At 40.4% G+C, this 13,486-nt stretch overlaps 1 protein-coding gene across 5 annotated transcripts in view; it reads right to left on the bottom strand.

Annotated features, from left to right (window-relative positions):
• Positions 1–13,486, bottom strand: part of dlgap2b (discs, large (Drosophila) homolog-associated protein 2b) — a 93,982-nt gene that overhangs the window by 28,604 nt on the left and 51,892 nt on the right. For all 5 annotated transcript variants that reach the window (XM_058613090.1, XM_058613086.1, XM_058613088.1 and 2 more), the window contains 3 exons: positions 11,394–12,547; positions 3,026–3,243; positions 738–891 (listed from right to left, as the gene is read on the bottom strand). In XM_058613090.1, coding sequence (XP_058469073.1) covers positions 738–891; positions 3,026–3,243; positions 11,394–12,547 — 1,526 coding nt within the window. The remainder of the gene's footprint in view (positions 1–737; positions 892–3,025; positions 3,244–11,393; positions 12,548–13,486) is intronic.

The raw sequence follows: 13,486 nt of genomic DNA, 5'->3' as shown, positions 1-13,486 counted from the left end.
TGATTAACAGTAAGCTGAGTGTTAGCACCTACAGGAGTAATCTGAATGTACAACCCTTGTTTTGGATAAAATCTTGAAAATTCGTGTTACTCCTCCATACAGAGACTTGGTTGCTGGTTGTGTCATGGATCTTCTCATTGTAGCAGCCGCGTCTTTTGCCACCATGGAGGTCCAAAACGGACTTGCACAATTGATCCAACTGTATAGTGTTATAGCAGGGTATGAAAATGGGATGATTCCTGAAATGGTTGGTATTTGATATAAGATTAGACGTATTTCTGGCCCTGTTATCTACTTCTAAACATTAGTCGTCATTCCAGGAAAAACAAACTTGGTTTATCAAAAAACAAATGCCTGAATTTAGTATTGTTGTTGTTCGCTAACTATTTGGCATGGCACAATAATAGGAGAGTGATGAATAGTTTTATTAAGTGGCCAGTTTCAGGCGTCATTGGTCCAAATCAAAATCCAGACTGTCCATAGTCCTTCCAATATAACATTAGACTTTGTTGAACTTATATATGCTATTGATTAAATCAACCATAAACTGCACAAATGTGTTTTTTTCTATTCATGTAAGGCTATAGCTATTAAATAATCAGCTGTGGACCTCCAGTATGGACACCTACTGTATGAATGTTTCACTCAAATGCCCTCAACTCTTAGCGTCTACATACAAAACAGCTCATCATAAACTCTCTCATCTTGTGTCAGTGCAGTGGATGTTTAGGACTCACCTGGCTGACGCAGCTAGCCTGACTGAGGGTGCTGACTGCGCGCATGTAGCTCTGGTTGCGAGATCGGAAGGGCGGGGGATGAAAGGTGGCAGGGTCCAGTGTGACACTAGGGTGGGGCCGCATTTCTCTTGTGGTTTGCAACTGGTAGCCCTGGCTGAACAAGGGACAGAGGGATGGACACAATCGCACAAATCAAAATCTATACCACTGGACAATACTGGAAAAAACTGTTCTGGATGAATATAGGAACATACTGTGTCTTCTCTTTGGTATGACTTTCTATGCAAAGTGATAATGACTCATCTCCTCATGCTATTATCTGAACAATCGGCATCAACACTGCACTATTTTTAATGATTGGAGTCGTTAGCATCTTGTCTACCTCTCTGCATCTTATGAGAAAACAGCTCATAAGATTCCAAAACTACAAAGTGCATGTGTATAGAAATAATAAGAGCTAGGAGCTGCAGTAATAAGAGATTATCATGTTCCCTGCCAGAAGCAGGGAAAAAAACAGAGGGCTGATTTGTTTGTGAACAAAAGCAGACGTGATCAGAACCCCACTGAGATGACGGTAACAAAAATAGCACTGAGTGGCAGTAGGGTAGACAAACGCATGACGCCTCCCCATGTTCTCAGAATTTGGCTATATCTTAAAGCAACACAGCCTGGAAACAAACAGTCACCAGGAAATGGATACATGCAGAGAGATGATTACAAAGTACACTGACAAATTTGACTTCCTGTTTAGGATTCATTAATTTACAATGTGGTGTCCACTGACTATACTATATTGTTATTTTACAGGTGTCTTGAACACTGCAGAAACACTGATTATTGTTCACTTAATATTTACAAATCGCGTGTTGAACATATCAGCCACCCCAGGCACATTTAAAGGTCTAGTGTGTAACATGTAGGAGGATTTATTGGAGAATAAATTGAATATGTGTCCCAAAATTGTATTTGTACAAGTGTATAATTCCTTCAATTTAAAAACAATTGAGCGTTTACATTTATTTGAGGCAAATGCCACCATCTTGTGGCAACCATGTTTCTACAGCAGCCAGAATGGACAACCTCATTGTCTCACCTCATTAGATGTCATTACTTCTTACACACTGGACATTTAAGCCGTATTTCTAGAGATTCACGTTGGATAAATGGGATAGTTTTGCTGCAAACGTGTCAGTAACACTGTGATAAAATGAGGCACAGTGCCCATGCGAGATGTTGTGCAAATATTGAACTAGCAGATGAAAAAGGTCACAAACAAACCCCATTACTGAAATGCTCAGCAGAGCACTGCTTAAACTCATCTCATGAAACAGTCATGGATCAAATACTTAGACAACAGCAGCTCAAGAGCAAGTAAATAATGTCGGGGAAAAAAAGCTAGTCCACCCTAATGCAGTCCAAACTGGTATAAGATTATGTAAGAAACAATAACAAAAACTGCTCCTCTTATTTTGATGTCTTGCAGCTTTACTTAGAATCACCAAATAATGTTAAACCTGTTCACATCTCTCAGAGAAGGGAGCAGAGTAAAAAAAAAAATGTTTGCATCAGCAAACAATTTTCCTTTGACAGCATATAGACGATGCATTGAGTCTGTGTTAAATGGTTTTGATTTATGGAAACAAAATTCTGAGGCTGTGAATTGAAAAGGTTTAATGAAGGAAAGGAAACCAATTTAATGCAGTTCTTTGGTGCCTCAACTTAAAACACTGAATTAAATTTTTCAAACTTTCAAACATGCAAATCAGTGAAACTTTTTCCCTCTCAATTTGCATTCCAGCCATTCCCAAATGTTGTGCTGCCACTGTGATTGTATGAGCATGTGTTAGTGTGCATTTTTAAATGTGTAACACAGTGAAGATAACCTCAACTATTCTGGCCCCTTTGTACAGTCAGGGAAAATAAGTGACTTACATCATGTCTAAAAATGTAGTTGCAACTAAGCGGGTAAAAACTTGTAAACCAACGAAACACGAGGCAGCACAGTGTGTTTGAATGCTTTAGCTGACATTTCTGGTACTGCAAACAACAAGTATGAATAACAGTCTTGATAAGAATTGGTATTGATAAGAAATATTGATAAAATTCTAATGTACCCATGCCTTTTAGCTGCGACAAAACCCAATTCCTGTCTAGATTTTAGATGAACACAATGCAAAAATGTTTCTTTGATGTTGAAGCAGTCACTAATTCTGAAGCTTTATGGAGAATATATTCTACCAAATACCTTTTTAAAATAAATTATTGAGTTTAAAAGAAACCAGACCTACCGGTGGGAGTCTAAGTGGGGTCTATGCATGGCTGATTTAAGTACAAGCGCATCCGACCGAATGGCCTTCTGTGGAGAGGTTTTAGGGCTGGTGTCCGAGTCGCCACTTTCGTCATCCACCTCTCCCATAGCTTTGACGTAACTACTGCTGCGCATCCGCCGACATGGGATCTCCTCGTCTTTGTCGCCTGGGTATCCACCCCATTCATCCTGGGGCACCTGTGGAATACAACACACCTGTGTTAAAATCAAGGCTTAAAACTGTAGTGAGTAACTCAAATACAAATGTCTGTTGGATTCAAACCACTGTCAAATGATTTCATACAATGCTTATTAAGCCCATCAGCTCCACACAGCTCTTAATGTGTTTCTCAGTGTAGAGGTATTTAGCGACATTGTGCTAGTAAGCAAGATGGCGTCAAACAGATTGACTTAAAACACAAAGAAGCTCCCACGAAAAGTGAATTCTACTGCTCAAAAGCATTCTCATGCAGCCAGTTGATTTGTAAACAATACAAAGCTTTAAAATTTAAACAAGATTAAGATGTAAACAATAGATAGAATACAACTATAATGCTCTAAGATATTTCTTCCATGTGTCAGTATTTGTGGTTGACTACTACAATAAACCCAATTTAGCCAAACAAGTACAGAAAATGTATTTGGTTTTTTAAGCTCTGCATTTGTTTTATTCTTCTCTGAACCTGAGCTCTCAAATTAAACAGCACAATGTTACATTTTACATCACTCCAGAAAATCTGATTAATCAAAGATTAATAGAAGTAAAGTTGGACAAATTGGACAAATAAGCGAGAGAGTGAGTAACTGTCATAGCTATCCTTCCTTGAAAGAGGTGGCTTCCCTGTGCTCTGTCCGTAGTTATGAAAATAAAGCAGCCTCTGTTGCTGTCCATGGTGCTGAAATGTAGTTATGAGGTTTGCTGTTAATTAATCTGAGGTTTTAGCTCCCCTGCTTAATCTAGACATCTGCAGACCACAGTTATGTCTTTGCAGTTCACTAGCAGTCACCTCTGTACCTGAAGTAACTGTCTTCCATGCTCCACCAGGTAACACATTTGCTGAGGTTATTTGGATTTTACAGGCTTCTATCAATTGCTCAGATGTATGGTAAAGGGTCATGAAGGTGGCAGATTAAGTAAAGTAAGGATACAGAGAGTCTCATCTTTTGTAATGTGCATATAATATGACACAAATGAATATCAACTGACAAAAGGCTGAACTGTCAGAGGGAAGAGTTAAGAGTTCAAAACTGACTTCTTGTGGTAGTGAAAACTAGAAGCAGAATTGTGTATATTTGTTGTTTCTACGCTTCAAGATCAGACTTTTTTTTTACCGCTTATGTACATTTTTATACTTGGTTAACACTAGTCTATGTGTTTATTTGTGTGTGAAGGTGGGTAGCTTAATTGAAGTGAAGGAGGAAGTCTAACAAAGCCTTTAAAAAAACATTAGTAGACTTGACAGACGGTGTCTAATGTTCATATGACAGTGATTCAAGCTATCCACTATTTCCTCCTCCTAACACATTTTCTTCTCCTTTAGTTAGCTAAATCTTTGTAAAATCCCCCGCTCCACAGTGGGCTTTATATGTCCGACAGCAACAGAGGCAGTTTGTCTGAAATAAACACAAAAACTGTGTAACTGCTGTTTATTAGCCTGATGCTGACTGGCTGTGTGTGGGGGATCAGGGAAGGCTTTTTCCCATCTGTAATCTTTTGATAAGTGGGTGGTAATAACAAGGAGCCCTGCATCCTTTTACAAAAGCAGCCATGTGCTGTGGAACCTAAATACAGAGAGAAGTACTGTGCAACAACAAAACATACGTGTATTATTATGTGCACTGTATTTTCTTTTTCTTTCAAACACCTTTGGCAAGTTTTATTAAATTCTACTTCTAATTCTTTTCCTGTTTGACCATAAGAATGATATTAATTGTGTTTATGTTTAGGGAGGTACAGGGTGAGATTTATCAGTATATTTCTAGAAGTAACTCCATCATACTCTGTGGGATTACTGAGCTAGTCAATGTTTAAGAAAAACACTCATAGTGGATATCAAAAACATGAGCACACTTAAGCAGTTTTAGAAAAAAACACTTAATTGAATTTCATGCACTCTTGGCAGTGATGCATTTGTTTTGCTTGCACATCAAATGTTGCCACAAAGGCTACAGCCTCAGGCCTTTTGAATAATCACTCTGTCATTGTTGACACAATATAACAGCTAATACAGAAACATGTGAGCTCTTAAATAGGATTTGACTGAAAGAAGGTGTACAACCTACTACACGGTTAATTAACAGAGTGAAATGGTATATGATCGTGTATAATCACTGACATGACATCATGTGGCGAACAGCTTCATGTGTTCTTTGTCTTATAACTGTAAACACTGACTCTTCTTAATACAACAGTATTAGGATGAAGTGCTAGTAATTATACAGTGTGAATGTCTGCACATAATCAAGTCCTGAAGTAGTAAAAACCAGCATGCTCTAATTAGAATTTGATGTGTTAGAAATCAGAACAGACTACCTCCAATTAATTAAGCAATCTATATTTTTTTCAGAACACTGTGTTTGTTTAAGTTTTTCCTGAGAATAAACTGACTAATATTTATTGATTCATGGGGTTTAAAATCGATGTTCCTCCCCAAACACTGTGGTTTCCTCGCCCTAAAGATGTGGAAGCTACAATTGCAGTGTGTCGCAAGCTACATGGTCTGGCACCTTATTGATCAGGTATGTAGTAAGTAACACAGTGAGTCACTGCTGTGTGGTTCGGCTGCAGCACTTGTCCCAGTGGACCGGGAGCCTTACCTCTTCAAACGGCAGCCTGAAGCACAGGGCTATCCTTAACGCTCTTCCACTTACTCACTTTATCCAATAATATACTATAGCTTGCCTGGTTTTCTGCCACAATCACTGAACTGTTTTTACAGAAAGCAGCCATTTCTACATTTCTTTTTTTGCCTAAAGCAGCCATTCCCAAATGTTTAAATGTCATTTTTGCCCCATTTTTAAACTCTGAAAATCTTCTGCGACCTGCCAAAACCTGACAACACAAAAGTTATAGAATTGAGTGTTTTCATACATTTTATTTACTTCATAAAGAGGCACATAATAATATTTCAGCTCTGAATCAGGCCTCTAATTATCTAGGACAGGGGTGGGCAACATTTTTCTCCAGAGGGCAGCACTGCTATTGATAAAAGAAGGGAAGGGCAGCACACTGAATCATGACAACAAATAGAATTTTTAGTCTCTGACAGATGGTGGATTCTAATTTACCCATTGTGATATACTAAGTGCATTAAAAAGATTTATATTTTTTAATGTGAAAAAGGCTACAATAAGGTATGTACCAAACATAAACTACATGAGAACCATCACAGCCTCAACATCCCCATCTGAGAGTTTTTCACCTAAGCAGGAATTTTTTAAATTTTTTATCTCGAAACTGTAATAAATCAGGCCTAAATACGGCACTAAATTAAAGATAAATCATTTTCCTCCAAATATATGATCGTTTGGGGTTGTAGTTAACAAGGCAGCCATCGCTCATGGTAACATCCCCCCAAGCTCATTACCATTGCCTTAGTTGTTTGCTCATTTGATGCTACACCTGAAAGAAAATCTTCAGATGTGCCTTTGAGACACCTCAACAAGCAGCTTTACACCATCATTAGTTACCATTAAATAGCTGCTTGAACAATATAAACATGGGATAAAGCATCTTCTCACTGCAGGATGTGATTTTGTAAGACCATGTAGCAGACACTTGTGTCCCAAAAAATCCCACACATCAAACAAAAAGCTACAAAAGGCTGATGCAGTGTGTTACACATAGTATGTAGTTGGATGCTCAAGTGGTGAGATGTGTGATTGTTACTGTAGACTGTAGTGCATTGTTCAGATGAGTTCAGATTTTGACAGTATAGTAAGTGAAATAAGAAAGTGCAGGCAAATTAGCTGGATGATAATTCAACATTGACAGGAATGCAGATTATTATTCAAAGCTCTCTCTGTAATTTTACCTGGAGCATGTACTTAAATACATAGTAAAGACTGTTTGGTTATTTTGTCATAGACGAGCACTCTCAGTGAGTACAGAGTGTCCTGGCAAAATTTGTTTTATTGTTTATTGTATATCATAGAGATGACATCAGCTCACTCTTTAGGGTTATAACAGTAGATAGCCACATCATCAAAAGACACGGTTCTTCCCCAGAATATCTCCTCAAATTCGCTGATTTTGCCTGAGAAATATCATCATCACACTTGAGGGCACTGCACTGGCTAGATTTCAAGCAAGGAAGGGCAAAAACGTATGATTGATTGAAGCTATACAAAATGTTTTATGGATTACTGCAGAGACCTTGTACACTTTGCATTGACTACACACCCACTGTACTGTTCCTTGCCTTCAAATCATGCTTCAAGAATTTGAGAACTTGCCAAATCATTAGTAATTTAGACTTTGTTTACCCAGCTAAATCCTGGTAAGATCAAAGATTTTGCTTACACAGGAGATGTGGCCGTGGTAGTGGAAGAAATGATATGTAGAAGTTTTAGAAATTACATTTTTGCCCATAAAATCTTTTTAAAACTTGCAGTGATTATTAGAAGGGAGGAAATTGTATTAATATATTCACTAATTTTGCATTTTTAGCTCTTGAATGATGCTTTTTAGCTGCAATATGACAGTTGCTGTGCCCTTTCTTTAACTGTTTGACATTAGCAAGTGAACAGTTCCAGCCAGTTTCACGCGCCTGGCGTTGCTACTTGATGTCTCCTTGCAGTGGCGTTGCTCAAATGAATGAGGGAAACCTGGGTAGAAGTTACCTGGCCGAAGAAGAGGGAGTTTTACTGCGAGATTATGGCAGGGAAAGCTACGTTAAGAGATGCCCCATCCACGTTCAATACATAGACTTGAGATATTTAACAATAATTTAGTTTCACCTTAGGGGGCGAGCTTAAAGACTTGACACCTGCTAAAACAACAACTTGACCGACACAGACCTGGCCTCATCACTAGTGACCTTAAGCACCCAGATGCATCAAAAACAGAACTGGATAACAACACTGAGCGTTGACCAGAATGCTTGTAAACTGATTGTTCCACCTTTACTGCAGTGAATAAATGCTCTCAGTATGGACACGCTGACTGTGTTCATGGCAGCTGTAGGGCAGGCAGAGACTTGTCAAATGCCAGTGAGAGAGCCTCCGTATTGACAGAGTCTGTTTGTCCCTGTGGCATACAAACAACCCTTGTCTCTGTGTGTGACTCTGCACTCCGTATCAAAGCAACAGAGTACACACCAGGCAAAGCCTCTTCTCCCTTTCTAAGCATATGTACGAATGCATTCAGAAGTCAAGTGATCCATTATGCCATTACTAAAGAAAACACAGTAGTTTGTAAAGTTGATTACATTGCTTGCTTAAAACTAAATCCTGCCAGAATGCTTGCAATGTTGCATTGCTTGCTGTGTGTGGCACAAACCCAGTCCTAACAGGAACACAGTGTGGCAAAAAAAGGCTGCAGCAGAATAAATGCGATGTTAGTTGAAGACATACATCATCTTCGGAGGAGCGGTTGAGGAAGTTTAATAATGACCAATTACTGAAGCTCTTTCCATTCCTTTTTCAAGCAGCAACATTTCATAATGGGCTAAGACAGGATTTCAGGCCACGTTTCCCTGAGAGAAAAGTGTTATTGGGAGGTCAAAAGTTTGAAAGCACAAACTTGACCCTGAATATCCCAAATATGTCAGTGTGCCTTGACTTAAATTAACTGTTCAGAAGTCACTGACAGCCCTGTCAGTGTGTTGCTATTATTGGAAAATCTTTAATCACCTTTATATTGAGTAGTTTGGGAAGTTGGAGTAGGGTGTTTTAGTTTCTATGTATGCATTAGCTAAAAGCCTCAGATTAGAGTTCTCAACGGGTCAGGCCGGCTCTACAAACCCAACCGGACCTGAGGGTTCAGGCCGATTTGGGCCTAAAAAATGCGCAAATGAGGCGGCTCGGGTCGGGCCTCGGGCTTCCTTTTTTCCGCCAATAAAACACGTTTCTTGCAGGTTGTAAATTATATGTTGTTTGTTGTGAATCATCGCTGTTCACGTGTGGTGAAGAGTAAATCTGACTGCCTGCTTGATGCAGAAGGGCAGACCTGACGCCGCTGCGTGCGTAACCCCCGACACTTTTGATGTTAGTGTAATTTTTGGAGCTTTTATGATGTGCTGCTATGGGCAGAATGAATCAGACATCACTTCCAGCAAAATGCCAACAATACTGCAGAGAGTGCACCCGTGCGTCAACGGCATGCATACTGGTGGGGGGGGGGAGTCTATAACCGATCTCCACAAAGCTGTAACGTTCCTGTGGCCAAAATTTAACCAGTCGTGGATGCTGCCCACTGACCAAAATGAAAAAGTACAACAGCACGTGAAGTCCCGCCGGAGGACCCAGTTGGGCAGCCCGTGGCCAAGTGGAAAGGGAACTTGACTTGTAACCGGAAGGTCGCCAGTTCAAATCCCCACCCGGCCAAAAAGGGCTGGGGTACCCCTGAGCAATGCTCCCCGGGCGCTACTCAGGTTTTACTCAGTGTGGCAGCCCACTGCTCCTAATTCTAGGATGGGTCAAAAATGCAGAGGAATACTTTCCCTAAGGGGATTAATAAAAATTAAAAACTTAAAAAACTTAACGCAGCAGCAGCAGCAGCAGCGCCCGTCTCCTGCTGCAAAAAAAACCCACCACACTTCGATCAATTTCGGGCCGGGCCAGTTTCGGGCGGACAGTTAATGCTGGTGTGTCGGGCCGGGTCAGGTTCGGTCTTAAAGACCCGCGGGACGTGTCTGGTCGGGTTGGAATTTTCAGGCCCATTGAGAACTCTACCTCAGATTAGCCCATGAAATAATAGCATTTTTTCATTGTGCATACAACTTTATTAATAACAGTTATTCTCATTTAACCTTTTTTTTTTGCATCACATAAGTTAGATTTTGTAAGTAAACCCTCTCAAGTACCCCTAAAGCTTTCAAAATAAAAACTAATAATTTAAAGGCCTCCAACACTGCTTTTCATTGTGTTTTTAAAAACATTACTTAAGGCTTTACTAGTTCACTGCTTAATGGTATAAGGGTCCTTAAAACGGTTTCATACTTAATTAATTTCTATTATGCACAAACTCTGGACAAATTTGACTGTACTGTATATATTCTTGTTCAGCACCAAACCAGTGTTAATTCTACATTGTGTTCTACCTGAGGTAACCCTATATTTCAATGTATTCAACCATGACACCAATTCCCTTGATTGATCTCTGCACCTTACTAGACAATAGCCCCCTGAGGTGACTACACAAAAGGTAATCCTGGTTAAATGTATTGGCTCGAAACTCTTGCAGCCATCGTGATTGTCCTCAAGAGAGTTACATAGAGAAAAGTGGAATTCAAAAGGTTTCTCTGGCAAGATAACTAATCAATATATCAATCACTGCATTTTATTCAGAATGGCCTCTATGGGGAAAGAGTGAATATTGATCTCAGTTATTGTAGATAAGTAATTTTCATGGTTTACTGCCCTTTCAGTCCACCACAATACAAGGAATACTCAACAATGGCAAGTATCCCAGCAGATCGCTATATTTTTTTTCATCTTATAACAAATGGCAGCCTCATTACTGTACGTTAAATTTGCATCCATAATTACTCACTACAAAGTAATTTTATTCACAAAATCCTGATTAAATGTGACCTAATTAACCAGAGACACTTTAGCTTCATACACTAAAACTACCACCTACCACTACAACATAAAGAGTCTTATCTTATCCATTATATGTGATTATTTTAACCTTAATCCAGTGCCTGTTGTAATCTGAACAACTGTTCAACCTTCCATAAGCATAAACATTTTGTTTTTGATTTTATTACCTCATTAACTCATGATACCTCCACACTAAGCAAAATATGTGATCACCACTGTCATTCAATCTTCAGTTTTCAGCTTAGTCACAACTTTGAAATGAATTAGTAAGACTGTACAGTGATATACTGTATAAAATGTAAAACATTCCTACACACACACTATCTCTCTCTCAAGCTTGCATGTGCCCAATCCTGTGTGTTACAAATGTTAACCACTAGATGGTATTGTGCATGATCAGATTATATTGTAACTTTTAAAAAGGTTAATGGTATTTGTTTCAAAGAGCAGTTAAAATACACTGCTCACCTGTGCTAGACTGACAAAACTGAAATAAAGGAGGGTTCAACGAACACTGGAGAAAAGTGAATATATGTGTATGTTGAAGTTCTGTATATTTTAAAAAGCAAACTATCCCATACCTGCAGATAGTGACATGTCCGCAATGAAGGCTTGTGGTCCATATGCATTATGGGTTTCTCTAGATTAAGTGATGACTTCCTGTAGGCCTCCTTCGCCTGGCTGACTGTCAGTGTCGACCAGGAGCTCCTCTTCATGAATTTTCCCTCAGGTGCCATGGCCATGCTCTCACAGGCCGAGCACTTGACATCATTGTTACTCTTAGAGGTCTTGAGAGACAGGTCTCCAAAGTGATGGCTGTGCATGGAATCTGGGTAGCAGTGGCTGACGTGTTCCCCGTGGTGCCGTGACATGACACTGGGCGTGCGGTAGGTGCTATCGCTATCCAGATTGTCGTCTGAGCTCCACCAGCCTCCGGAGCGGTGCTTACGTTCTTTGCTCTTGCTCCTCTTGCTACCATGTTTGGTTGAGTGGTGGCCATGATGGTAATAACCTCCTGTTCCTCCTCCACCTCCGACAATATCACCTTTTGTGCCATTCATCTTGGATGATCCCTCCAGGGAATGAGATTTAGTGAAGAGCTTCTGGACGGAATGAACAAGGTGTCTGATGCGGCCAGGACTCTCGCTACGTTGCTCAGTGGTGGTGGAGGTGCGCTGGTACTGTAATGTGTGGAAGCCATCGCGGTGTAGAGGCATTTGTTTTTCAAACTGGTCGAGAAGGTTAGCAGGAAGGCGGTTGCTCTTGGTGCCGGCGTGGTGGGAGGAAGCAGCTGCCGCGGCTGCAGCAGCAGCGACAGCGGGGGAAGTGGCAGAGGCTGTGATGGCAGCGCAGTCGTCCCTTGTGGCTGAGTCATAGTATTGTGAGCTATAGTGCATCCTGGGGAAGGTACTGCTTGACATGTGGTCAGACGGGGCAGGTGGTGCCATCATGATAGGGGACATGCAGTCAGAGTGGATGGAACTGCGCGGCGAGTATCGGTGGTGGAAGTCCATGGGGCAGCTCTCTGTGGGGCTGAGCAGGTAGGACGAGTGGCGGGACTCGGGGCCATGGTGAGCATGAAGGTCATGGACATGAGGGTCATAGTCCAAGCCATGGGGTAAAGGGATCTGGTGCTGGGATCGGCTGCCCGATAAGCCCTTCATGTTCCTGGCCAGAGGGAGGCGCCTGCCTTCATTGAACTTTTGAGACGGGGACCAAGGTGAAAACTTCTGGTCTGTTGTGGAAAAAGGGAGAAAAGGAAGATGGTCAGAGAGAGAGTAGCTCTGAACATCCTTGATGTTCCATGATATGTAGACTCAACCTAATTTTAAGTCAAAATGTTCAATGTCTGTCTCCTATTGGCATTTTCAGATTGATTGAATTTTGTATTGAAGACATTTGTGTCATTTACCAGAAATCGTTAAAAGAAATAAATGGTTATTCAAGACAAACAAGCTATGATATTTTCTAAGTTGAAACATTGTGCTCATATTGTTTACTAAATAGAAACATACCCATATCCCTCTCCAGTAGTGATTAACTGCTTATTTAAATAATTTAACTTGACTCCTAATACCATTAAAATGGATCCAGAACTGTATAATAAATTCTGTTGTCAAATGCACTAGCAATATTATTTTTTAACAGACATGCATACATTTTGATAATGACACATTTTTTTTTCTCTGACCCACCCAGACACAGGACAACACAGTAAGCAGACAGAACAACAAAATGCAGCAAAATGAGCAGTGTTATGAAAAGCATCTGTCGGCAGTGCTCAGCGTTTTGCATGACAATTAGAGCCTGCATCTTATCGGTTTGTGGTTAAAAGCTGCAAAGTAAACAGAATGTCGGAGCGCTTCGAGTGTCTGCTATTCCCTTTTAATTAATTGCTTTTAGTTCTCTTCAGCAGGAAACCCCAGCCTGGAACGGTGCACATAGTCTTACATAACGCTAAGGATCTGTGATCTCTCACACTTTTTCAAAGGAGCCAGAAATAAAATGCACAGTTGTCATGGCAACCACTGCTGAAAAACCCAGGAACTGTAATAGGATTTTCAAGGTTGTTTGGGGTGGCTCCTGGTCTTACAAACGGGGGGAAAAAGAGAGACATGTACAGGATGTAATGTGTTACAGTCACTTCATCTTTACTTGTCATATGTGGAACATC

The sequence above is a fragment of the Solea solea genome, chromosome 17, assembly GCF_958295425.1.
Source record: "Solea solea chromosome 17, fSolSol10.1, whole genome shotgun sequence".
Taxonomy (NCBI): domain Eukaryota; kingdom Metazoa; phylum Chordata; class Actinopteri; order Pleuronectiformes; family Soleidae; genus Solea; species Solea solea.
The sequence above is the reverse complement of the archived record's forward strand: the minus strand, read 5'-3'. Positions and strand labels throughout refer to the sequence as shown.